The following is a 26,808-nucleotide window of genomic DNA, read 5'->3' on the forward strand; positions in this document are numbered from 1 at the left end:
AAAGATTTGACGGTGATATAGTTAACGAATCCTTGCATACGTAGCTTTTGCATGCATTTAAAAGAAATTGATATATATCCCACTTGGTTTGTTAGGTTTCAAGAGAGGAAAACTATCCAGGAGACATGACAGTGAAGATGACAAGAGTGGGAAAATATCCAGTGTAATCTCCATACAGGACTCCAACTGTTAAAGTGCTGAATCTTCAGTGGAAAGAAAGATGAGAACTGACTGAGTCAAACTCAGAATCAAATTAAAACCTTGTTTACATTTTGAATATGTGTGCATAACAGAAGGTTGTCATGAAGCTTTGATTTCACATTGACAATGTTTCACTAATGTTTAAAATCTGTATTAATGTTTAAGTCAAAGAGTACTAATAAACTGTGAATCATTGTTTAGTAATGTTTATTCAGAACTGTTATGCATTTATCAAGTGTAAGTTAAGGTGCAAATGTTCTTAACTCTAGAATAAGTCTATCAAAGAGCATTCATAACTGTTTAATTATGGTTTATTAAGGCTCATTCAGTATTGTTATACATTTATTAAGTGTTAGTTAAGGTGCATATGTTCTCTACTTTACAATAAGTCTACCAAAGAGCATTAATACATGTTTAGTGATGGTTTATTAAGGCTTATTCAGTATTGTTACACATTAATTATTAGTTAAGGTGCATATGTTCTCTACTTTACAATAAGTCTACCAAAGAGCATTAATAACTGTTTATTGATGGTTTATTAAGGCTTATTCAGTATTGTTACACATTAATTAAGTGACCAATTAAGGTTACGTAATGCTTATATAGCATGCACAATAATTTATATAGGTTAATGTCTATATGAAGACAAAGGAAGAAGCAAACCTCTGCATGGAGACTAAGGAGTCTTTTCCCTGATCTCACCCTCTACCAAAAGTAAGTCATATGTTGGAGGATGGACAAATATAGTGGACAAAGGTATGTGGACAACCATGACCCGTAAATAAACAATAAAAAAAGTTTTCTCATAATGACATGGCTTGGCCATGAACCTCAAGACATACATGCTATCAAACATCTTTATCAACCACCTAGTAATATTAGGAAATACCTTCATCAACATCAACTAAGGCTTTACTTAGACACTTTAGTTAGCTTTTATTTCCAGTTCAGGCTTTTTAGTACATTACCTAATTTTAAAATATACACCTTAGTTAACCGTTATTAACAGTTATTCAAGGCTTATTATTCCATTTACTAATGATATAATAGGCACCTTAATTAACTGTTTTTAATAGTTAGTGAGGGCTTATTACTGCATTTACTAATGGTAAAATAGACACCTTAGTAACTGTGATTAACAGTTAGTTAAGGCATCAACTAATGGAAAATAATGCATCAATTCATACCTTAGTTAACATGAGCATTGTTAATAAATGTTTATTAGACAATTTATTCAACCCTTAATAACGGTTAGTTAATGCTTATTAATGCATTAACTAATGCTAATTAATGCACCCTTATTGTAAAGTGTTACCGATTATTTGTATGGATTTTGTTTGAGTTTACATCTTTTAAAACTATAGGTTTCCTTTTCAAAACTTTCTTTATTAAAGAGGTCAAATGCTTTCCTGATTTATTGGCAGCTATATAATTTATTCTGTTAAAATTATGCTTAAAATCCTCTGCTTTCTTAAATAACAGTCTATCCAGTTTTAATTTGGCTTCTTGTAGTTTTTTTTATAATTACTGCTATTTGAGTCTTATGTGCTCTCTGGAATAATTTTATCTCTTCTCTCACTTTATCTAATTCCCTTTCAAATTCCTTTTTCTTTTTTTTTATGCATATCCTATCATAACTCCTCTTAGATATGCTTTCAAAGTTTCCCAAACTATGTTAATACCCGGTCTGTCCTGGGAATCCCCGCTTTTCACATTTGTTTCTATAAATAGATCTATATGGTTATTGACATATTCCAGAAAGTCAGTATCCATTAGATATTTCCTATTTATTCTCCAGATCCTGTGAGACATTGTTTTCTTTTGGTGACAACATGCATGTCACTATAGCATGATCAGAAATTACAATATTGTTGATTTTACTCGTTGCGACTCTATCTAATTCACTCCCTGATATAAACAAATAATCAATTCGACTATACCTATTCTGCGCATGTGAAAAATGTGTATAATCTCTTGTATTAGGGTGTATGGCCCTCCATACATTATGAAAATGCCCACCCCTCTACTCCTTGATGTAAGTGTTGCTTCAAAGGCTTCTCCTACCCATTGTCTCTTAAGGTATTCTATCTGTCCGGTTTTAAAATGAAGCTCCTGAAGAAAGACAATGTCAGAAAACAATTTCCCTAACTGGTATAGGACCTTATGCTTTTTTGTTCCTTCCTGTAACCCGTTTACATTCCACATCGCAATTTGTATTGTATTCGGAAGGTTTTGTACATTGCTTTTATAAGCCATAGAGTAATAAGCTAATGGGTCTTCTCTATAATGCTCCTCCAGCCAAACATCCATTCATACTCAAACCCCCAGACATTTATTACTTTTACCCCCCCTATCCCTTTACAACCCTTAAACCTATTCCCTCCCAAGGATCCTTCCTTAAAGAGCATACTTTGCTAAGGTTTAATTACCCCCTCCTTTGCGTTGGGCCATGATCTATACATTTTATAACAAATTTAATATACATTGTCATTTTAATAAGTCAACTTAAAACTTTTTTTTTTTTTTTCCTTTTTCCTTGGAACCTTAATTGAACAGAAATACATTCAACACACACTGTCCCAAATCAAAAAGGTGTACATCTATATGAACTTAAAGTTCCCTTACTTATACAATAGCACATTGATTTTATACAAACAAATATTCCCCCCATCCCTAACTCCACCCTCGGGCTTCCCCCCCGCCCTAACCCCCCTCTCTCCCTCCCCAGCCCCCCACCCACTCATTTTGGATCAAACCTGACCAGTGGGTTCATCTACATTAGCTGTGTACGAGGACAGCAGAGGACTTTTTATTGTCGGATAATGATTCTTTTGACTTTTGACTCATCAGGGTCTCCCTGGCCAAACAGGAAATGAAGGCCCACCTGGACAGAAAGGAGACCAGGTGAGCGATCACAGCATCATCATTACTGAGTCTTTACATCAGTGATTCTCTATGCCACAAACGGCTTAAGAAATCACTTAAAGGCTGTTTGTTTGTTCAACTTGAGGCCAGGTTGACTTTGTCTCATGGTGTGGGACATTCTGCAGCCTCAGGTTTGAGGGAATAAAACCACTTGACAACAACCTGCATACTAGAATTGAAAAGCATGCAGTCAATAACTGTGTCTGATTTCCATTCTGCTTGTGCTGCCGTGTTTGACAGGGGGACCAAGGGTCTTGTGGGAAACTTGGTCCTCCAGGGTCTCCAGGAGAGAGAGGACATGAGGGCCCAAAAGGCTTACAGGGACCACCTGGACAAGTGGGAGGAGAGGTAGGTGCATTTATCCGCTGTTTATACAAAGATGATCTTCACTTAAAATGATGACAGACGTTCTCACACGTGTTCAACTGCTGTCTGATAAATGACAGAGCAGCTCCACAGGAGGGGATTTTCCAATTCAGTGAAGAATTTAAGGACCTCATCTTATCACCGTTACCTCCACCCTGCTTACTTTACAGCATCACACAAACCGCCTGCTGTCCAAAGTGTGTTATGGTTAAAAGATGTGCTTTTTGTATTTCATGTTAGCATTACAGATTATAGTCAGGCGGAAATGTCCAAAAGTATTTCAGGTGCTCCATGAAAGGCGTTAAACCACCATCACTGTTGCATAAACCGTGAAATTAGATTTCCCCCGATAATGCGTTGATGGCAGTGCTCGACTCAGATTCCTTTGTGTTTTTTCAAATGTTGATTATACAACAGTAAGATGAGCAAAGAGCTGGCACAGCTTGGAATAGCTGTGATACCTTCAACAGCTTGATGAAATGTTTGTTCAACAACATGAAATTGTACCAACCTTGAGAGCATCTGAAGACAAGAGTCCAACAGAGTGCTATTAGAGTATGTCATTGCTTTTTAAAGTTCTTTTTTTATGCAAACATACAGAACAGAAACAGAGAAATACAAACTGAACAAAAACCCTCACCCACCCTCTGCGGTCTTGAGGAAAAAAAACAAACAACTAATAAACAGAAATCGCACCTTGCTTAGTCACTCTCCTCTAATTCTTGTGGCGCTGAGGTCTTAGGTCTGATATTTGTGCTGCTGCACTTTCCCATAGGTTGATAGTTGATGATCCTTGCTGTAAAGAGCTCCAACATAATTATGTTCAGAAAGTATGCCAACCACTGTTTCTTAGTTGCAGATGAGCCGGCTAGACAAATTTTCCTCTGTTTCCCAAGCAGGTGTAATTCAGAGTTGTCGTTAAGTAACAAAACAATCGGGTCAGTAAGAGTTCGACATCCTATCACATCAGATATTATTAATGTTTTATTCCAGAACTCATGCACCTGTTCACACTCCCAGACCATGTGCAGGAAAGTTCCAGTTAGTTCAGGTTGGCAGAACATGCAGTAGGGAGTAGGAAAGACTTTAGAGATGTATCTCTTCTGGGGAGTCCAGTATATCCTATGACATATGTTGAAGTGGATCTGCTGGTGATTTGTGTTCTTGGAAGAGTGGAAAAGGTTGTCCCAAATTGTCTCCCAATTGATTGCGTTCCCCTCAAGGCTCAGCTCTCGCTCCCATTTCCCCACTATTGGAAGTTCTCCTATGGACACTTGCATCAGTTTAGTATAAATCCTAGACACTAATCCTCTCACAGGAAAATCAACAAACCATTGTGACTGGGTGTGCCTCAAGACTGTTTCCCCATGGCACTTTTTAGGGCTTATCTTAAGCGAAGATAAAAGAAGAAGGATGCCCTGGGGACCTCAAAACTAACTCTCAGGTCTTCAAAACTCAACATACCTTTCTTGTTGAATAGCTGGTCTAAAGTATAAATACCTCTGTCACTCCGCTGGTTACAAGCAAAGGGTTTGTTACCAGACATTAAGTGTGCATTGTACCATATTGGGGTATTCAAATGCCACTTATTGGTATATCGTAGTTGCTCCTCCACCTGTTTAAAGTTGGTAAATGTGTTGGTGATAATAGGGCCATAGGCTAGCATACACTTTTTTGGACTCACACCTGCAAAGGCAAGGTCTTGCAGTCTTAGACTTCCAGTGAGGTTTTGCTCCATTTCTCTCCATGGGACTGTAGATGAGGGGTCCATCCACACTCTGAGGGCCTGTGGCTGAAAAAACTCCTGTGTATGTGGTGTGTTGCAGGGTAGAGTACTTTAGCCTAGGTTGTTTATTATTCCAAATATACTGCCGAAATTAAGGTATCAATTTTTTTCCAGAAATTTATTGGTGGGGGTAAGGGGATTATTGTACTTTAGAAATTCACACGAGGAACTATGTTAATTTTAACAACAGCAATCCTGGACAGTAGTGATGCCAGCAGCACAGACCAATTGGTCAGATCCCTTTGAACACTACTTAATATAGTTTCGTAGTTGTCCTGGACAACTCACTGTAGCGATGCGTGTATGGTGATGCCCAGATATGTAATTTTGCTTTGGGTTGGTATTGTACCACTAATAGCTGATGTCACCTGTCTGTTATTCAATAAAAGATAAGATTTATTCCAGTTAATTTTATAGCCGGAAATTATGCCAAATTTGTTAAAGATATTAAGAAGTTTTGGAACAGAGTCCTCAAGGTCAGAGATGTACATCCAAATATCATCATCAAATAATGATATTGAGCTGCTATTGGATTTAATCTGGACATTACATATTTTAGTTTGCCTTATGGCTTTGGCTAACTGCTCAAGAGAGATTGCAAAAAGCATGGGAGAGAGCGGGCATCCCTGTCGCGAGCCCAGTCCAATGGGGAATGGCTGAGAGCGCAAGCCATTGGCCGTGGGATTCACATACAAAGTACGTACCATGTCAATGAAGTTGGCCCCCAAACCAATCCTCTCCATTACTTGCCACAAGTAGTTCCACTCCGCCTTTTCTACATCCTCTGATAAAACTACTGCCGTTGTTGGAAGGTTTTTGGCTTCTTCTATTACATGAAACAATCTGCGTACATTGTCTGCAGCATGACGCTTTGGTATGAAACCTGATTGGTCGGGGTGGACTAGCTTCTCAATAAAGCGTTCTAGGCGCAGTGCCAAGACTTTGGAATAAAGCTTAATATCAGTCCCAATGAGGCTGGTGGGCCTGTAGTTTGAGCACTCCGTAAGATCTTTGCTCTTTTTGGTTATGACAGAAATTAGTGCAGTGTTGTTTGTTGATGAAAAGTGCTCATCTCTATGGCCGATGTTAAAGTTTGTAAGATGATAGGTCCTAATATATCAAAGTATTGTAGAAGAAGTTCTGATGGAATTCCATCCAACCCTGGTGTTTTCCCTTTTTTAACTGTTTATAATGCTGATTTAAGTTCCTCTAACGTTATAGGTTGACCCAGTTCTTCTGCCTCCTCTGGGTCAAGAAGAGGCAGGTTTAGCTCTTTTAGGAACTCCTGGCCCTGTGTCGGCTCTGAGTTGCAGGAGGACTCATACAACTTTGAATAAAAGGATTGAAAGTGGCGCTGATATCCTTAGGATTTGTTGAAATACCTGGGTCTGTGCGGATGCTGTTAATAACAGCTCTGGACTCGCTTTACCTTAATTTCAGAGCTAGCAATTTGCTTGGTTTACAGCCATTAAAATTGTAATTTTGCCTCACTCTGTGCATTATGAATTCAGCTCTCCTTCTTAGCAAATCATTTAGCTCTGCTAGACTTAGTGTGTAGATTTAGAAAAACATGTTTTTAGCGAGTGCTCCAGAGATTTACAACATTCTTACAACTCCGCAATCCTTGCCTCTCTTGTTCTCTTCAAATTGACCGCAAATGAACATGTGAAATCTCAAATAAATCCTTTAGTGGCTTGCCAAATGTACGCCGGCTCCGAAACTGAGTCAGTATTGTGACAGCAACACAATGGAGCCCTTGGTTTTGGTGTCGTCACTAGATGAAGCAGCAACCTTGAAATATTTATTTTTTATATTTTTATTTAAATATGACTCTTGAATAAGCGCCACGTCTACATTCTTCCTTCTTAAATAGTCCAGGAATTTAGCTTGTTTGATTGGCCCATTCAGTCCCCTGATGTTAACTGAAAGGATTGAAAGCTCAGCCATCCTCAAAATTAACACATATACACGTCTCGAGTACCCTACCGGAATTCACTGGTAAATTTGTAGCAAAGGGTGAATTGTTAGATCTAAGCGAAGTGTGGTAGAAACATAAAAAATTAAATAAAAAATTAAATAAATTTCCTAACCCTCTGAGACCGCAGACCCCCTTCCCTCTCTGTAAGATATGTGGCCGCATCAAACAGCTCACACAAAACTCCAGCTCAAAACTGCACCTCCTGTCTGTCACAGGTTAATTGAAACCAGTCTATTGCACTCTTATGTTAAACATGAATAATGTTACAAAAACCTTAGAACTAGGTCTCAACCAGGAGATCATAATAGATTATAAGAGAGATAATAATAGATTATAAGATGAACGTTGATCATGTTCTTTCAGTCTAATTAGATGTTCTTTACAGCATGGTTTGCGAAGTCACATACTAGGTTTCAACCAGCTGTTAAGATCTGAAATAGGCTATGTAAAAAGCACACCAGCCTAGTGAGAGTAATAAACATAGATTATAAATTGAACAGTCTGCGGTCATCATGTTTTCAGCCTAAGTAAATGTTCCTTTAAAGCTTAGCTTCCAAACTTACTGTACATACAGTGTCCTCGAGTTAAACTTGGACAGTATTCCAGATACCGCTAATCTGCAGCGGCCAGGTCCGCCAGCCCTGACTCCAGCACCAGACAAGAGGTCCCCCCGCCGTCCTCTGGCTCGCGTGGGTGTCACGTCATCCTCCACATCCAGATCCCGACAGAACATGTCAGCATTCTTGGCTGTAGTGAATGTGAGCGTTCTCCCTCCGCGTGTCACTCTCAGGGTGGCCAGATAAATAAGAAAGTTTGGGACGCCTTTAGCATGTAACTTATGCTGTACTCCTATAAATTCCTGGCGCCGCTGGACAGTGAAAGCCTTATTGGTATTTTTAACACAAATGTTCAGTTTTTCATTAAATGCAAAATCAGTCTTGAAAAACGAATCCATTTGGGCTCCAGGGATGAAGCTTGGATTAAAATAAACAAGTAAAAAGAAGCAAAATACCAGAGAAAAATAGATCAGATGAGTCTCCTGGTCAATGCGTGAGCGTTTTCAGAACCTGGCATTATCCAGAGCAACAATATAACCAACCATGCCTCATCATGTTAATTCAACATTAAGAATAATATAGCCTGTTTTTTTGTGCTTTGCATCAGGATTCTTTAACTTTGGGGGGATGAAACCCAATGCCCCCATAGATAGCACCTGTGGGTAAGAAAGTTCAGGCCAATTAATGTTTCTTTGTTAAATCGACGCCGTGGGTATGTACGTAGATATGTACATAGGTACGTGGAGATACGGACCCTATGCCGTAGCCTGACTTCTGAAAAAATGTAACTACACGACGAGGCAAAAGTGATTGTTCCATTCGGCCGTGGCTTGGTACTGTTTCATTCCCCCAGCGAAAGCTCTGCGTGGAGCCTCCACAGAAGCATAAATCCTGCTTTACTCAACTTCAGACTCCTTTTCCTCCCTCCTCTGCAGGGTGATGTCGGGCATCCTGGGGAACCTGGAGATCCTGGATCCGAAGGGGAGAAGGTACATTTACTACTCTCATTTAGTTTGTTGAAACTGGTGAGAGTTAAAGTTTCTTGTGTCCACATCTCTAATGAGGAGGATGATTGTGTTGCTCTGACTCTAAATGATGTTAGCCGTTTCTGATCAGACTGTGGCTTTTGTCGGCAGGGTGAGGTGGGGCCTCCAGGTTTGTCTGGTCGAGAAGGCCCTTGGGGAGACCTGGGAGAAAACGGCGAAAGGGGCCCAAAGGGGGAGAAGGGCCACAATGGGCTAATGGTGAGCACAGCTTTACTCCTTAGCAGTTGTGGGACAACTGTGTTTTTTGGTTTTTTTTTTGTTACATTTTAATCATACAATATACTCCCAACATTCCAAATGTTTGGATTCGGGCAATTAGAATAAAAACATATCAGAGAGTGTTCTTTAGTAAAAGCTTTTAATCATGGCTGTATTTACATTTAAAGGATAAGTCCGTGAATTTCTGTATTTTTTTCTTATTGTCATTATGAAAAGACAATCACAAGCAATGGGTGAAAAGATTAAACATAGTGATCAGCTCCACCCAGCACACATATCTGAGATTTCAGTTAATCACCAGCATGAGGAGAATATAAAACTGATCAGTCAGCTTGATGTGTAGAAACTGTTCCTGATCTCTTGAACAGGGTGAACCGGGGCTGATGGGTGAGGTGGGACATGCAGGTCTGGCGGGATTACAGGTGAGTTTGTTGCCAGGATGTATTGATGCTACCGATAAGATGCTGCTCAGAGTAGCCTTTAAATAAGCCTTTTAATGAACCGTTTACAGCTGGGATTTAATTGATCTATCTGACTGATTTGTTTTGTTTTTACCTGTGTTTCCTGTCTCCACACATGTTTAAACTGAAGTCAGTGTCTATAGTGTGTCGGTGGTGTGTTTGTGCTCATTTTAGGGAATCACAGGCTCTCGGGGACTCCCGGGGCCAGATGGACCTCAGGGCCAGAAGGTGATATTATTTTCCTTTTAAAGGTACTCTAAGCGATGTCACGCGTTTTTTAGGCTACAACATTTTTTGTCACATACAGATAACCTCTCCTCACTACCCGCGAGCTGCCGGTCCCCTGAACACACTGTAAAAAAAAAACACGGTCTCTGTAGACAGCCCAGGGTCCACAAACACCAACAAAAACAAAGTGGCCAACCTGGACCACAAAAACATAACAAACTGTGTTCCAGCGTTCAGCCGATAACAAAGAAGAAGGATTTTGGGGGGTTAGTTCGCTGAAGCACGGAAGGGAGGGGAGGGGACGGGATGAGGAGGAGGGAGGGGCGGGCGAGCTAGTCTCGTTTTCTTTGAAAATACTTTGAACGTCAACAAGAATAACGTCACCCAACATCGCTTAGAGCACCTTTAAGTAACAAGCCACTGTCATATGCTCAGAATGTTGTTAATTATCATCATTGTACATAAAAGTAAAAGTACATAAAAACAGAATAAAACAATGTGTTTAACAATATTTGTCGCTGACATTTTAGAATTACTTTATGGATATTTTGCATATCAATAAAAGTTTTTTACATACCCTACATCACCTGCAGTGTTCTGCTTGAATCAACGTTAAATGAAGTTGAATGTCAAAGCAATGGCACTAACAAATTTCCCTCCATCTCTCCAGGGGGAGTCTGGCTCTGTGGGAATTACCGGCCCTCCGGGGTCAGGAGGCCCTCGGGTAATCTTTGATTCCACGTAACATTTTGCACAACATGGTCTGCAGTACAGCTATAAGAGAGAGAACTACCATTTGCTCTCTGTTTGTCTTGTACATAGGGAATAACTGGCTCTCGTGGTGTCAGAGGAGACGCAGGGGGGCTGGGACCACCTGTAAGTATCCTCGAGTATCAAGAAATTCGTTCACTTTATTTGGTTTGTTTGCCATGCAGATGTACGCACAAATATTCCATCTGTTGCACTAAAGTTATCCTCACAGTCCCGTTTGTCTGAACGTAATAAACCTTATCCTGTATGTGTTGTTCTCTTGTCGTGCAGATTGCCCTGTATTGGCAGTATTTTAGTTTTGTCCCCTGTTCTGTTCCAGCAGTGCCGTTAATGGAGGCAACATTTTTAAATACGTGATTTCCCTTGTGTTCCGTTACAGCAGGCGTCAGTGAATTAAGTGTTCGTGGCAGGACTACACTTTAGAGAGAAATCTAGCTAATTACAGTGGTATTTACGTTTTACAGGCAGCATTACTGCTGGATGAATTGAGTTTAGACTGCATCATCAAGTTTTTGAGGCATTGGGCTGTGATTATGGGGAGTGTTTCAACCGAAACAGGAAAGAAAATGCCTCTGCACTCAATTGGATAGACCTACAACCAATCAGAGCAACTGAATCAGACGTCACAGAAGCTGCAAGTCAAAGGCAGGCTTCGACAGAGCAAAGGCAGAGGCGGCAGTTTCCGTGTCGTGCAGATGGGTGTGGCAATGTGTATACATACGTGATCGCGATTCCTTGTTCCTCTTTTAAAACGAATGCGCTATAACAGACGTGATGGCGGAATCCACACATCTCAATTCTCCAGTGGCAGCCATCTTTGTTGTAAATGAATTCAACCCAAGCGCTCTTTGGTGACGTGGTTGATTACATTACTGTTGATCATCTGTCCATCATTGTATAAAGCCGAGCATAGTTGCTCCACAACGGATCAAGTCCAGACCGAACTTACCAACCTCAAATGTTGTGGGCGGGGCTAAGTTGGGCTGGCATCCAGGCTAGAAGCCCTGATAATTAAACAAAAGTCTCAGCAACGAGATAAACATAAGAAAGTGCATCATGTCTATCTATGGTGAAAAACCATAAGCATGGCAACGTTGGTCTGTCTACCATCCAAGTCCAGCCTGAAATATTCCAATAACTATTGGATGGATTGTTATGATATACTGTATGTACGGATATTCATGGTTCCCAGAGGATGAATTCTTATGACTTTGGTGATGCCCTGAATTTTCCTCTCATGTCACCATGAGGTTTATATTTGTGGTTTTTTCAATAAATATTGGATGGATTTCCATGGCCTTCTCCGTGAACCATCACCTTATCGTGGTGGAGAGGTTTGTGTGTCTCTGTGAACCTGAGGGCTGTGTTGTCTGGAGCTTTGTGCTCCTGGTAGGGTCTCCCAAGGCAAAGTGGTCTCAGGTGAGGGGCCAGACAAAGAATGGTTCAAAAACCCCAATGAAGAAGCAAGGTAGAGATGGAGTGACCCTGCCCGGAGGAAGCCGGGGCCCCGTCTGGAGCCAGGCCCAGACGGCGGGCTCGTCGGGCGAGCGCCTGGTGGCGGGTTTGCCACGGAGCCCGCCGGGCACAGCCCGAACAAGCTACGTGGCTCCCATCTCTCCAGCCCATGGGCCCACCACCTGTGGGAGGAACCGTTGGGGTCGGGTGCGATGCCACATGGGTGGCAGTGAAGGTCAGGGGCCTCGACGGACCAGACCCGGGCGGCAGACGCTGGCTCTGGGGACGTGGAACGTCACCTCTCTGTGGGGAAGGAGCCGGAACTGGTGCGGGAGGTGGAGCGCTACCGGTTAGATCTGGTGGGGCTTACCTCACGCACAGTCTCGGTTCTGGAACCATACTCCTGGATAGGGGTTGGACTCTTTTCTTCTCCGGAGTTGCCCAGGGTGTGAGGCGCCGGGCGGGTGTGGGGATACTCACAAGCCCCGGCTGGCGCCGCTGTGTTGGAGTTTACCCCGGTGGACGAGAGGGTCGCCTCCCACGCCTGCGGGTTGTGGGGAAAACTCTGACTGTTGTTTGTGCATATGCACCAAACAGGAGTTCGGAGTATTCGGCCTTCTTGGAGACCTTGACTGGAGTCCTGCATGGGGCTCCAGTGGGGGACTCCATTGTTATGCTGGGGGACTTCAACGCACACGTGGGCAATGATGGAGACACCTGAGAGGCGTGATTGGGAGGAACGGCCTCCCTGATCTAAACCAGAGTGGTTGTTTGTTGTTGGACTTCTGTGCTAGTCATGGATTGTCTATAACGAACACCATGTTCGAACATAGGGATGCTCATAAGTGTACCTGGTACCAGAGCACCCTAGGCCAAGGTCAATGATCGATTTCATAATTGTTTCATCTGATCTGAGGCCGTATGTTTTGGACACTCGGGTGAAGAGAGGGGCAGAGCTGTCAACCGATCACCATCTGGTGGTGAGTTGGGTCAGGGGGTGGGGGAAGACTCTGGACAGACCTGGTAAGCCCAAACGTGTAGTGCGGGTAAATTGGGAACGTCTGGAGGAGGCCCCTGTCCGACAGACTTTCAACTCACACCTCCGGGCGGAGCTTTTCGTGCATCCCTGTGGAGGCTGGGGGCATTGAACCCGAGTGGACAATGTTCAAAGTTTCCATTGCTGAAGCTGCGGCGAGGAGCTGTGGTCTTAGGATCTTAGGTGCCTCAAGGGGCGGTAACCCACGAACACCGTGGTGGACACCAGTGGTCAGGGAAGCCGTCCGACTGAAGAAGGAGTCCTTCCGGGATATGTTATCTCGGAGGACTCCGGAGGCAGTTGCAGGGTACCGGAAGGGCCCGAAGGGCTGCAGCCTCTGCCGTGAAAGAGGCAAAGCAGCGGGTGTGGGAGAAGTTTGGAGAAGACATGGAGAAGGACTTTCGGTCGGCACCAAAGTGTTTCTGGAAAACTGTTCGCCACCTCAGGAGGGGGAAGCGGGGAACCATCCAAGCTGTGTACAGTAAGGATGGGACACTGTTGACCTCCACTGAGGAGGTAATAGGGCGGTGGAGGGAGCACTTTGAGGAACTCCTGAATCCGACTAATACGCCCTCTATGTTAGAGGCAGAGCTGGAGGATAACGGGGGATTGTCGCCGATTTCCCAGGCGGAAGTCACTGATGTAGTCAAACAACTACACAGTGGCAAAGCCCGGGGATTGATGAGATCCGTCCAGAAATGCTCAAGGCTCTGGGTGTGGAGGGGTTGTCCTGGTTGACACGCCTCTTCAACATTGCGTGGAAGTCTGGGACGGTGCCAAAGGAGTGGCAGACTGGGGTGGTGGTTCCTCTTTTTAAAAAGGGGGACCAGAGGGTGTGTGCCAATTATAGGGGTATCACACTTCTCAGCCTCCCTGGTAAAGTCTACTCCAAGGTGCTGGAAAGGAGGGTTCGGCCGATAGTCGAACCTCGGGTTGAGGAGGAACAATGCGGATTCCGTCCTGGTCGTGGAACAACGGACCAGCTCTTCACTCGCAAGGATCCTGGAGGGAGCCTGGGAGTATGCCCAACCGGTCTACATGTGTTTTGTGGATTTGGAGAAGGCGTATGACCGGGTCCCCGGGAGATACTGTGGGAGGTGCTGCGGGAGTATGGGGTGAGGGGGTCTCTACCAGGGCCATCCAATCTCTGTATGACCAAAGTGAGAGCTGTGTCCGGGTTCTCGGTAGTAAGTCGGACTCGTTTCAGGTGAGGGTTGGCCTCCGCCAGGGCTGCGCTTTGTCACCAATCCTGTTTGTAATATTTATGGACAGGATATCGAGGCGTAGTCGGGGTGGGGAGGGGTTGCAGTTTGGTGGGCTGGGGATCTCATCGCTGCTCTTTGCAGATGATGTGGTCCTGATGGCATCATCGGCCCGCGACCTTCAGCACTCACTGGATCGGTTCGCAACCGAGTGTCAAGCGGTTGGGATGAGGATCAGCACCTCTAAATCGGAGGCCATGGTTCTCAGCAGGAAACCGATGGAATGCCTTCTCCAGGTAGGGAATGAGTCCTTACCCCAAGTGAAGGAGTTCAAGTACCTTGGGGTTTTGTTCGCGAGTGAGGGACAATGGAGCGGGAGATTGGTCGGAGAATAGGCAGCGGTGCGGTATTGCATTCAATCTATCGCACCGTTGCCAGGACGAAAAGAGAGCTGAGCCAGAAGGCAAAGCTCTCGATCTACCGGTCAGTTTTCGTTCCTACCCTCACCTATGGTCATGAAGGCTGGGTCATGACCGAAAGAACGAGATCCAGGGTACAAGCGGCCGAAATGGGTTTCCTCAGGAGGGTGGCTGGCGTCTCCCTTAGAGATAGGGTGAGAAGCTCAGTCATCCGTGAGGAGCTCGGAGGAGAGCCGCTGCTCCTTTGCGTCGAAAGGAGCCAGTTGAGGTGGTTCGGGCATCTGGTAAGGATGCCCCCTGGGCGCCTCCCTAGGGAGGTGTTCCAGGCACGTCCAGCTGGGAGGAGGCCTCGGGGAAGACCCAGGACTAGGTGGAGGGATTATATCTCCAACCTGGCCTGGGAACGCCTCGGGATCCCCCAGTCGGAGCTGGTTAATGTTGCTCGGGAAAGGGAAGTTTGGGGTCCCCTGCTGGAGCTGCTCCCCCCGCGACCCGACACCGGATAAGCGGACGAAGATGGATGGATGGATGGATGGATGGATGGATGGATGGATGGATTTCCATGGCACTGGGTTCATTGACTTTTTAATCTAGTTCAACCAGTAGGTCAAAAGGTGTACTGTATATGTTCAATACTTTGGTTTATGACTCAAGGCCTGCACAACACTCCCATCAGCCTCCGATGTACTTTGTATTTAATGCTCATTAAGCAAATGTTAGCATGCTAAACTAAGATGGTGAACATGTTAAGCATTATTCCTGCTGAACATCAGCATGTTAGCGTGCTGACATTAGCATTTAGCTCAAAGTGCCCAGTGCTCACAGCATCACAGAGCTGTGGCTCTGGAGTCTTGGTTTAGTTCTCTACTGTTTATCACATTAAAATAAATGACCAAAATCCACCCGCTTTTTTTGTCTATTGTTGCTAAAATAACATGAAACATGTAAACATATAACCAACAGCTGAGGATGTTGTCTTGGGTTAGATGGCAGACGTTTGTCTGTGTGGTGCAGTATTTGATGTCTGTGGCTGCACTATTTTACATTAAACTGAAAGACGTTTAGTTGCAGTTGAATCCAGTCTCCAAGCTTCTCGCCCTCAAACTTAATTTAATTTACTAAAATCTGATTTTTAGCCCAAATGTATAACAGAAAAAAACCTTAATAACTTAGTTGTCAAGGTAATTGTGTTGCATTTTTGTGATGTTTTTGTGATGTCTACATGGCAGGGTCCAGTAGGAAAAGTTGGACCTCAGGGAGACCAGGGAGCTAAAGGGGAAGCGGGGCCACAGGGACTAAAGGGAGAGACAGGAGCTCCAGGTCCACCAGGGGAACAGGTTAGTGAGGTTTTCTTATATGTATCTACTGTACTGTGGCATTTATAAAACCAAAATGCATGTCTGCATGTTGTTACATATTCTTGATGAAAACCTTATAATGCAAAAACTAAAATCTATATTTACTATGTGCAAATATTCATAAAACACATCAATAATCTTATGACCTGTGTAGGGTGAGGATGGTCTGCCAGGAATCAAAGGTCCTCCGGCTCTGCCAGGGTTTGAGGTGAAATCTACAGTTTTTGAGCAGTACTTGGTCTGATGTTAATAACTAATTGCTGACGATTGCTTTTTTTTCCCCCCTCAACAACTCTAACCTTGTTATTTGTGCCTCTTCTCTTTTTCAGGGACCTCCAGGAGAGATGGGCCCCCAGGGTCCCCCAGGTCCTCCAGGGGCTCCTGTAAGTGTGTACAACACAGAAACACAGTGGATGATGAAATCACATTTTGCCCTCACCAGCTGCTCTATAATTATACCATTTGTGTGTGTGTGTGTGTGTGTGTGTGTGTGTGTGTGTGTGTGGTTTCCTATCTGAAAGTTATCTTAAAGCTTTAGTGTGTAACTTTTTGATATTAATGAACGTCCGTTACATTCAAGCCGTTGCCAAATGACTTGCTACAAAGCTAATTTAGACTATCAGCTCCACACATCTGTCTCTATTTCTCAGTATGACTATGTTCAGAAGGTTGTGTCGTCCAGCGACTTTCCCACGCAGAAACTGAAGATAATGACCTCTTCTGAAGAGTCCATCATGTTTTTTTAATCCTCCATGTCCTTCTCGGCTACTAGCAACTGTGTGGAGAAGGGGTGGGGGCTGTGCGCGATCACAGAAGCCGTGTATCATGTTGATGCAGTTGTTGACAGTTTTGTTGTCATTACTTAGAATTCCTCATGGGGGCGACAGAAACTACGCACTATACCTTTAACAGCAAAATTATTTTAAAAACTATTATTGCTTTGCAGGGAGTAAAAGGAAGAGCAGGACCTGAGGGGAACCAGGGCATGTCTGGGGAGAAGGTAAGTTTCTTTTTGTTTTTTTTGTCCCAATACATCTGAATACATAATTTGACATGTTTTATACATTCTGGTTTTCCAGAACATCTAAAGTTGGAATCCATTTTGGATTTTATTCTACTTAATTTCAACATACAGTAATTTACGTAATTCACAAAGTCATTGAAACACGTAACCACGAAATGGAAACCGGTTAGAGGAATAGTTCAATATTTTGGGAAATACAGTACATTCATTCTTGCTGAGCGTTAGATAGGTAGGAAGGTCTTTACCACTCATGTCTGTCTGTTGAATGTGTATCTACAGCCAGCAGCTGACTAGCTTAGCTTAGCATAGCATCAAGACTGGAAAGAAGAGGAAACTGCTAGCCTGGCTATGTCTAAAGGTTAGCATAGCTAACCATAGTGGTATCGAGCTTATTATGTAAATATTGGTGAGAAAGTAAATAGTGTAATAATAAGTGTTTCCAAATGTCAAAATGTCAAATGTCAAACTATTCATTTGAAGCCTGTCCCCACCTCCCACATGCATTTGAATGTTAACCAAAGAATGAATGGGGTGAAAATGGTCACTTGCATCAGACTATTCAGCAAGATCATGTTAAATGGTACAGTTAGTTTTGTAGCAGCAGTTACATTTGCATTCTAGAAGAGAACATCTATACAAACGTGTTAACATCTCAAAAACTGTTGTTTAGTTACTCTATGGAACACATACTGTACATACACTGTACTGGTAGTTCCTAACCAACTAAATGCCCCTTTTCACTTGATTTGAGAAGAAACATTTTTCATCTTGTGTTCTACTAACCAGTACAGACAGCTCCTTTTTCAATTTTGCAATATAAAAATAACACTGCAGTGGCTAAATGTCTCCCTCTCCAGTTGGAAGTTTGTTAAAAAAGATCCAAATAAATGTTTCCCTGTTTAGGGAGACGATGGCGAGAATGGATCACCAGGGAAGCTGGGTCATGTTGGAAAGAGGGTAAGAGTTTTCTGGTTCAGTCTTGAGAACATTTAGCAGGTGGAATGCAGTTCTAAATAATGTAAAGATAATGTGATGAATCCAAGAAGGTATTAATATTAATATGCAGGTATTATCTCTCTTTGTAATAGTAATGCTATTACTTTTTTACAACTTTTGAAAAAAAAAGAAAAAGAAAAGAGCCTTGGTGTGGTGTTGAAAACGGGACTTTACATACAGATAGTATGGTGTGTGTGTGTGTGTGTGTGTGTGTGTGTGTGTGTGTGTGTGTGTGTGTGTGTGTGTGTGTGTGTGTGTGTGAATGGGATGGAAGGGAGGATGGCCAGAAGTAGCCATTCTGACAGCCACTGCATGTACAGATGCATACATTAAACATGAGGTTGATTGGTGCTAAGCCCTCTTGCTTTCCTTTGCCAAATTAAAAAAACATTCCCACAGGGGAAACGGGGGAAGGCCGGAGTCAGAGGGACCAGGGGAGACAGAGGACCCAAGGTGGGATATATGGTAACAAGGCCACAGGCTTTACGTCTGGTTTAATATAGTGTATGAGCCAACAGTAGATTGTGTTTTGTCTTTCAGGGCCAAAAGGGAGACTCAGGGCTGGTCGGCCTCCCTGGGTGGCCAGGGCTCATCGTAAGTCAATTCATTTGTTCACTTAACATCTGTTTTGATGTCATATATATATATCCACACATTAGCTGTGAAACTACCTATTCAGCCATCTGTCCCGCTTTGGAGAGAAGAGATCAATAAAGTAATGAGTTTCCCAATTGAAGTCCATTTAATCAGGCAGTGAATTGATAACCACTTGTTATATTTATTTTATTTTTGTCCCCAAGGGAATCGCAGGCTTACGTGGAGAGCCAGGGGATCAAGGTAGAAAGGGGAAAGAGGTAAACAAGAATTGTCACAGACTCTGAGGATGAAACCCAACTGGATCTCTTTGGATTCAGCTTGTGTAAACAAGGCCAGCTTTTTTTTTTTTTTTTTTTTTTTTTTTAAATAATAAAATTGAAAAATACCTTTTTTTTATTTATATGCCTTTGAAAGTTTCTCAGTAGCTACAAGTGATCTAGTGTACCTTTTGTCTCTTAAGAAGAGCAGGGCTGTTTGAAAATGAAGAAACATTTAATGTGAATAGTTAAGATTTTTAATAGAGTAGTATTTTTTATGTTGGTTCATCTAGAAAAATCCAGTTTTAAAATGATTTATTTCGTTTTTTATCCACTGTATCACTGTAACTTTTTAGTCAAGTTTCAAGAAATTAGAAAGACCATTTCAAGAAATGAATTTCTAAGACTATTTTAGGTGTCAAATATAATAGCTCATTACAGAACAGTACTGGTGGAATATGTGAGTTTTTTGGTGAACCCTAACTACTATATGGGCCCATAACAGCATCATAACTAATATAATAATTAAATACATAACATGGGAGACATTTTTTTTAAAGTATGACAAAAAAAAACGTGAAGGCCGTAATTTACAGCAAGGTCATAACCAATAAATAAGACAGTTATCAACTCAAAAGCAATGGTGGATACTTTACATTCTCTTTCCCCGCATGAAAGTTCCTCACAACTGACCCCGCATGAAAGTTGCTCACAACTGAACTTGATATGTACATGTGGATCGTCATAGCAACGTGAACGGGAGTGATAACTACTGAAATAAAAAGTACCATTAATACTGGGCTGTTGTTGAGGCTCATAAATTGCTTTGGCCCGCTGGGCTCAGTTCAGGCTCCGTATGCTTTGCTTTTCCATTGTGCCGGTGTGCTGTCTGAGTGAAGCTGGAGACGTGACTGTGTTGTCTGTGTCCCCAGGGGGAGAAGGGAGACATGGGACTGCCTGGACCACCTGGAGCTGATGGCATGAAGGTAGGAGCTGTCCACATTTAATAAGGAGATACACATTATGACTGGTAACTGTGTCTGTAGGTGTGAAGGTAAAGCTTCCAGCAATGTTACAGTAGATACACGTCAGAGCAGGTGTAGTTAATAACATTAACAAGGGCTCTATCTATTTCATTTAGGTGTGCCAGTTGTAGGGTTTGTTTTTGGTACATACTGGCTCACTGGAGAGGCTTCCTTGGACACTTAATAGAATAGAGCCATCTTTAATGTTGGTAGTTCCACGTGGGCTTTCCCCGCTGTGACAAGTCAAGATGTCAGCAGTGGAAAAGGCCCATTCTGATGTCAGAAATGCTTGGAGGGGGCGCCTGGGTAGCTAAAAAAAAAAAAAAAAGAAATGTTTGGGGGGAGGAGGGCTCTGATTCTGGTGCCTTAAAGAATACACTCACCTAAAGGATTATTAGGAACACCTGTAAGATTTCTCATTAATGCAATTATCTAATCAACCAATCACATGGCAGCTGCTTCAATGCATTTAGGGGTGTCGTCCAGGTCTAGACGATCTCCTGAACTCCAAACTGAATGTCAGGATGGGAAAGAAAGGTGATCTAAGCTACTTTGAGCGTGGCGTGGTTGTTGGTGCCAAACGGCCTGGTCTGAGTATTTCCCAATCTGCTCAGTTACTGGGATTATCACGCACAACCATTTCTAGGGTTTACAAAGAATGGTCTGAAAAAAGAAAAACATGGGTGAAAATGCCTTGTTGATGCTAGAGGTCAGAGGAGAATGGGCCGACTGATTCCAGCTGGCAGTTAGTTGTAGACAGCTTAAATCCTGGTTAACAATCTACTATCTTATCTTTATCTGTCTCATGTCCAATCCAGTCTAAACGCCCCCACGTGCTCCACAACTAGACTCTGGCAACTTCTTGCAAAGCCCAAGAAGAGATTCATTGGAACTACGGGAAAATACTATAATCACATGTTTTGTTTAGAATGTATGTTGCTCTGGGTGCCTGGGTAGCTCACCTGGTAGAGCGCGCGCCCATATATAGAGGTTTACTCCTCAACACAGCGGACCGCGGGTTTGACTCCGACCTGCAGTCCTTTGATGGATGTAATTTCCCCTCTCTCTCCCCTTTCATGTCTTCAGCTTTCCTATAAAAAATAAAGGCCTAAAATGGCCAAAAAATAATCTTAAAAAAGGAAAAAAGAATGTTTGTTACTCAAATGGATATTTATTTAATTTGAGTACAATACAAATGTATATATGTCTGTTAAGTCACTCTTTCCTCAAGCTGGTAATGCTTCCATGTTCTGTTTGTCTCCATAATTAATCTTTTAGTATTATTTAATTGCTGTGTTTTGATCCATCAGCTATACTTGCATCTTGCACTATACTGTAGGTGGGAAAGAGAAAAGGAAAGTGTACCTCTGCTGTGTCAGTCAATGAAGATCCCGTTCAGAAGATAATTGCACATTAATTTTAATTTTTTTTATCTTTCTTCAGGGTATTCGGGGTCCTGTTGGGTTGCCTGGTCCACTGGGCTTGAAGGGAGAGCAGGTACGCAAAATTAAGATCGTAGTTTATCTTTATTTTTTGCAGCTTGAATTTGTACTACATTTGAATGTTTTTTATGAAGTCCAACTTTGACATGTGTATCTTCCTCTCTCTCTTTCTCTCTTTTTTTCTCTCTCTCTCTCTCTCTCTCCCCCTGTGTGTCTCTCTCTCTATCTCTCCTCTCCTCTCCTCTCCTCTTCTCTTCTGTCTCTCTCTGTGTTTTAGGGAAATATTGGTTTACCAGGACCGAGGGGTACACCAGGGATGCCAGGGCTGCCTGTAAGTTTCATGTCAGAATTCAGCATCACATCTTAAATCGTTTAATTCCCTTTGAAAAGTGCTTTTTCACAAACCTGTACATTACAGATAGATTATTCAACATGTTTTATTCACTGTGGTTTTTTTGTTGTTGCTGGCTGTTATAAAATTATAACTAGTATTTTGTTTTTCAGGTTGGCTTTTATGCAGTTTATGTTGTTGCTTTCTTTTGTGGAAAGAACGTTGCAACTGTATTTTAAATTTGCTATACAAAGTTTATTCAGGCTATGCATTTTTACTTTTTGTCTTAGATTTTCATAGTTTTGAATTCAAGCAAGAGTCAAGATTGTGTCTGAGTACAGAAGTGGAGCGTGTGATGGAAATGGGATTGTTTTATAAGAACTGGTGCAGATTGTTATCTGTCAGTCAACTAATCATTTCTTGAGCTGCACAGTTCACCAGCACACTATGATTGTGTTCAGCCCACTGTGTCTTAGGGGCAGACAAATCTATTGACTTAGGAAGCCGTGGCTGATGGGTTCTTAATGCAGAAGATAAATAACTGCACTTCACAGTGGAAAACTCATGCTAATGCCCTTTTTCTTCTCCTCCTCTGTTGCAGGGTTTGTTTGGATTAAAGGTATGATATCATCATCTCAAGCAATCTTGTCCTGACAGATCAAAGTCCCTTCAGCTCGTACTCAGCGTTAATGTGCAGCGCTGACTGCCCCGGAGGATTGTTAACGCTAGGATGGCTCTGGTTTACGTAGATGGCACATATAATCATAAAGCTGTCACACTTAGGAGTTTTCATTCGAATGTAATGGGATTTTGCAGCAGTCTTGATTTCCATATCAATGTGTTTTATAGTTAATGGTGTGGTATTGTCGTACAGAACAGGGCAGAATTGCATGTTGTGCTTATCACATTTCCTTTCCCCCGCAGGGTTTGAAAGGCTACCAAGGTTTCCCTGGTCTGCCTGGCAGGAGGGGGCTCCCGGTAAGTTTACCACAGAGGATCAAAAACACTCTTGAGTTCAAGTTTGATTGCTTATCATATTAATGTAAAGCTCTTAAGATACACTAGATGCTGGACATTCAAAGTGTGTACATTACAAATATGTATACAATACATTGACAATGCCTACAAATCAGTTTAATTAGATATGAGATTAGCCTAGTGTGCCAACTTCTTATGTGTCTGACAGTTTGCTTAGTTTATAACTTGCCTGGGTTTTAGAATAGCGTTTTAGAATAGCGTTCAGGGGACATGGGCCTCGGCTAAAGGGGGAAGTTACTTTTAAAAAATAGTGTTTGCTCGTTACTCATTACTTCTTAAAAAAGTAATCCGTTATTTAACTTAGTTACCCCCTATGGAAAGTAACATTTTACCTTACTCGTTACTTTTACGTTACTTTTAAAAGCAGGCATCTCTGGCAGAGACTGAAGTTAATTATACAAAAACTATCTTTGACCATGAAGCCAATCTCTGGTTTATCAGTGAAGTGTCTCTACTCACAGAGTGACTGCTGATTCATTATGAACGAGTCCAGCACGGGTTGAATGCACATGGGCAGGTCATCGGTGTTACACAGTGTGTTGTTAGTGTGTATGTATGTCTGTATCGACTTGTACCGGTCGCGCAGCCACGGTGGTCCGTGCGTTGTCGTAGACACATGCAGCCTCTTGCGTGTCCATGTGACCGACACAAGTCCACAGCGGTCCGCTGCATGTATGTATGAGGCCATCTCCACTGCATCCATCTGTGAGGTTGTCAGCTTTGTGTCTGCCTGGCTCATTGGCCGTCCAGCAAAAAGCCAAAAAGCTTAAAACACTCTCAAAAGTTGTCTTTGGCTGCTTCTCGCTTGCCATGATTACTCTGCTACCAGCCTCTGTCACGTCCCGTGTGGAGCTTGTGAGCACGCAGCTGAGAAGGCAGTGTCGCTGTCAGATCTGTCCCTGGGAAAAGTAACGTTGCGCCAAACTGAAAAAGGAACTACGTTTCATTATATTTCCAGTAGTAGCGCGTTTTTTACCTGAAAAAACTAGTTGCGTTACTGTAATGCGTTACATACACCCAACACTGCTTGTTGAGCACTGTTAAGGCACAAAAATCAAGAAATTAACAGCTTTTATTGCATTTGCTCATCACTCAGTTCCATGAATCTAAGATGTTTTTATTTGTCAGTGTATACTGTACCACACATTTATTTTAATAGCCATGTCAAGAGACATTTCTTTACTATAGATTTCTTCTTTTGGATAACAAAAACTTTTCAAATCTGGATTCTAATATTGATATTTTTGTAGTGTTTATTACAATACTCAATGTGTGCATCTTTCTTGTGTTTTTGTGTCTTGTTTTAGGGTCCACCTGGGCTTCCTGGACCCCCAGGACAGTCACTAAACATGACGTTGACTCAACTCAAGGCAAGTGATTCATGTCTTCACGGTCCAATGAAATTATTTTGAGCGTGGGGTTCCAAATACAAAAGCATTTATCATCGAGCATTTGAAATCTGTCTTGGCTGCAATGCAATAGACTGTCTGTGTGTGTGTTTTTAGTTTTATATTCTCTTTCCATGTCCAGGACCTGATGTATATGTCCGATAAGCCCAACTACCATGTGGTCCAGACTGTGCTAGATTCTCTGCAGCAGGAGCTTCGGCTGCTGCTGGATCCTCCTGATGGCAGCAAGGAGCACCCTGCCACTACCTGCCTGGAGCTCTGGCTCTGTCACCCCGAATACAGCAGCGGTCAGTTCCCCAAACAATCAAATAGCACTAGTAAATAAATCCACTCGGAATTATTTCAGAATGGCCGAGCTGGTACTGTTATAGTCCTGGACGCTGTCCTTTCTGTTACACGTGTGCATTATCCTCCATGTGAGCTTTTCTAAAATCCAACAAAACAAATTGATCTGGTATATTTATAATTTTAGCTGTCAAATACTAAATCACTCAGTTTGAGATTTTTTTGGATTGGTTAGAAAATAAAAGTATTTTAAAAATGTATATTAATAACTTGAAAGGTAAACGTGTCTATAAATTATGAATATACACATTAACCACAAACAGAAAATGTGCATAATCACACTTCAAAGATACACTCTTGGCTCATGTTATAGTATAATACCTCAAAATGTCCTCTCAGCTTACTGTTGATGTGAACATCAACATTTAGTTATGAGCATTGTGTTATTAGCCACTGGAACAAAATATATGAATGTACAAGAGGCAGTTTTCTTTCTGGTCACAGAGAGTTGAGCAATCACTTATGGTAAAAGATTTAAGTGGATTTTTTTCAAGCAATAAGCACATGTGCTTAAGTAAACATTGCCTTTTCTAAAGTGAATTTTGTATGACTAATCAAGAGAAATGTTATTGTTACATCCTTACTGCCACTTTGCAAACAATACCCAACAGCTGGTGTCAAATCTCTCTGTCCTAACAGCAGCCACTAAAACAGGATACCTTTTATTCTCAGCAGCATCTTTAATCACATGGATAAACAGCTTAGTTTAGAAAATATGTACGCATGTTTTCTTAGCAAAGGTTTCAAAGTCAGACGCTGTATATTTTATCAATATATTGTTTTGTCTGCTTGTTTGTTATAAAAGTTGAAATGAAAATTGTAATTCTTTTGTGGCATCAGACACATAAAACATGGTGTATCAAGAAATAATTTGTCTCCATGCAACACATTTTGATAGAACTCCTATCTATATTTCATGAATCACTGTTGATTTATTTGTTTAGCACATGGAAGAAACAACTACAGTGTTACATATACAAAGAATTAAGAAAAAAAATAATGAATAAAGAAAGAGAGAAAAGAAAAAGTAATCGTAAAAAAACAAGAAACAAAACATGTTAGGCTACTAATACAGTACAATATTTTTCACAGATTTGTAGCTAATGCTCCTGAATCTCAATAAATATTATAGGTGAAGGATCCAAACTACCTGTGATCATATTTCCGTGTTCTCGTATTTCTTTGGTCCAGTATGTTGGAGTGGTTTTGCTTCCAGTATTTCTTGGGTCTGTATGTCAGCGTGGACCCAATGAGTCCATCCCTGCAGATGTCATTGAACTCTCGCTAACCTTTCTCTGCAGGAACTTATTACATTGACCCCAACCAGGGCAGCCCAGCGGATGCTCTGCTGGCCTACTGCAGCTTCTCTTCAACATCAAAACAGACCTGCCTTCATCCCCGACACTCGCAGGTATGAAGACATCACCTCAGAGAGGCTACAGGAAATTGCAATTCTGGATCAATGGCGTACCCGTTTTGTCAGTCACCTCACAGTTCCGTAGTGATGACTAAGACGATCTGCAGTGATGACTTGAACTTCTGCACAGTCATCTGAAAAGGAAAATTAATTTTCCAGCCTAAATCTTATTTTGGTAGTTTGAACATCATTCCTATAGTATCAGTGAGGAAATCCTTTAATTGACTGACTTTAACATTGCTGAGATCAGCTGTCTGCCACGCACGCACGCACACACACACACACACACACACACACACACACACACACACACACACACACACACACACACACACACACACACACACCCCAATTGTTCCACCCTGAAGTTTCAGGACTTTCAGGAATTACCATAAATATAATTTCTTCACCCTTAAACCGTTACCAGAGCATTCCTGTATAAAAAATACAATGCTAGTGATTACAAAACAGAAAAGAAAATGAGATCGCATTAACAAGTGTTGGACCAAATATATTGTAATAATGTGTTAATATTGCTCAATTCGATACACCCGGGGGTTTCGCTGCTACAGCCCAATACTCTGGTATAATAGTCTGGTATGAATGGTAGATTATGGTGGCTAATGTTAGCAAACCTAAGATACCTGCAGAATGATTGCTCAGTCCGGTCACTAACTTTATGTCTCTACTGTTTAGTCTGACTTTAACATAATTGTGCTGTCATACTGTCATATATATATATATATATATATATATATATATATATATATATATATATATATATATATATATATATCTCCGTTCTCATTATTATTGTCCTTTTCTTTACTGCAGTCCATATAAAAACACAAAACACACCTGTCTCCACTCTAATACAGTCGATACTACATAAGAAATTGACAGACTCAACCAAAGAATA

At 42.0% G+C, this 26,808-nt stretch overlaps 1 protein-coding gene across 2 annotated transcripts in view; it reads left to right on the forward strand.

Moving 5' to 3' along the window:
- Positions 1-26,808, forward strand: part of LOC114570760 (collagen alpha-1(I) chain) — a 143,812-nt gene that overhangs the window by 111,986 nt on the left and 5,018 nt on the right. For both annotated transcript variants that reach the window (XM_028601288.1, XM_028601289.1), the window contains 24 exons: positions 3,052-3,105; positions 3,367-3,474; positions 8,749-8,802; positions 8,950-9,057; positions 9,447-9,500; positions 9,714-9,767; positions 10,438-10,491; positions 10,590-10,643; positions 15,880-15,987; positions 16,163-16,216; positions 16,338-16,391; positions 16,955-17,008; positions 17,936-17,989; positions 18,428-18,481; positions 18,569-18,622; positions 18,829-18,882; positions 19,815-19,868; positions 21,351-21,404; positions 21,627-21,680; positions 22,282-22,299; positions 22,605-22,658; positions 24,026-24,088; positions 24,249-24,414; positions 25,774-25,883. In XM_028601288.1, the coding sequence (XP_028457089.1) occupies positions 3,052-3,105; positions 3,367-3,474; positions 8,749-8,802; positions 8,950-9,057; positions 9,447-9,500; positions 9,714-9,767; positions 10,438-10,491; positions 10,590-10,643; positions 15,880-15,987; positions 16,163-16,216; positions 16,338-16,391; positions 16,955-17,008; positions 17,936-17,989; positions 18,428-18,481; positions 18,569-18,622; positions 18,829-18,882; positions 19,815-19,868; positions 21,351-21,404; positions 21,627-21,680; positions 22,282-22,299; positions 22,605-22,658; positions 24,026-24,088; positions 24,249-24,414; positions 25,774-25,883 (1,599 nt within the window). The remainder of the gene's footprint in view (positions 1-3,051; positions 3,106-3,366; positions 3,475-8,748; positions 8,803-8,949; positions 9,058-9,446; positions 9,501-9,713; positions 9,768-10,437; positions 10,492-10,589; positions 10,644-15,879; positions 15,988-16,162; positions 16,217-16,337; positions 16,392-16,954; positions 17,009-17,935; positions 17,990-18,427; positions 18,482-18,568; positions 18,623-18,828; positions 18,883-19,814; positions 19,869-21,350; positions 21,405-21,626; positions 21,681-22,281; positions 22,300-22,604; positions 22,659-24,025; positions 24,089-24,248; positions 24,415-25,773; positions 25,884-26,808) is intronic.

Source organism: Perca flavescens, chromosome 16 (assembly GCF_004354835.1).
Source record: "Perca flavescens isolate YP-PL-M2 chromosome 16, PFLA_1.0, whole genome shotgun sequence".
Lineage (NCBI taxonomy): Eukaryota > Metazoa > Chordata > Actinopteri > Perciformes > Percidae > Perca > Perca flavescens.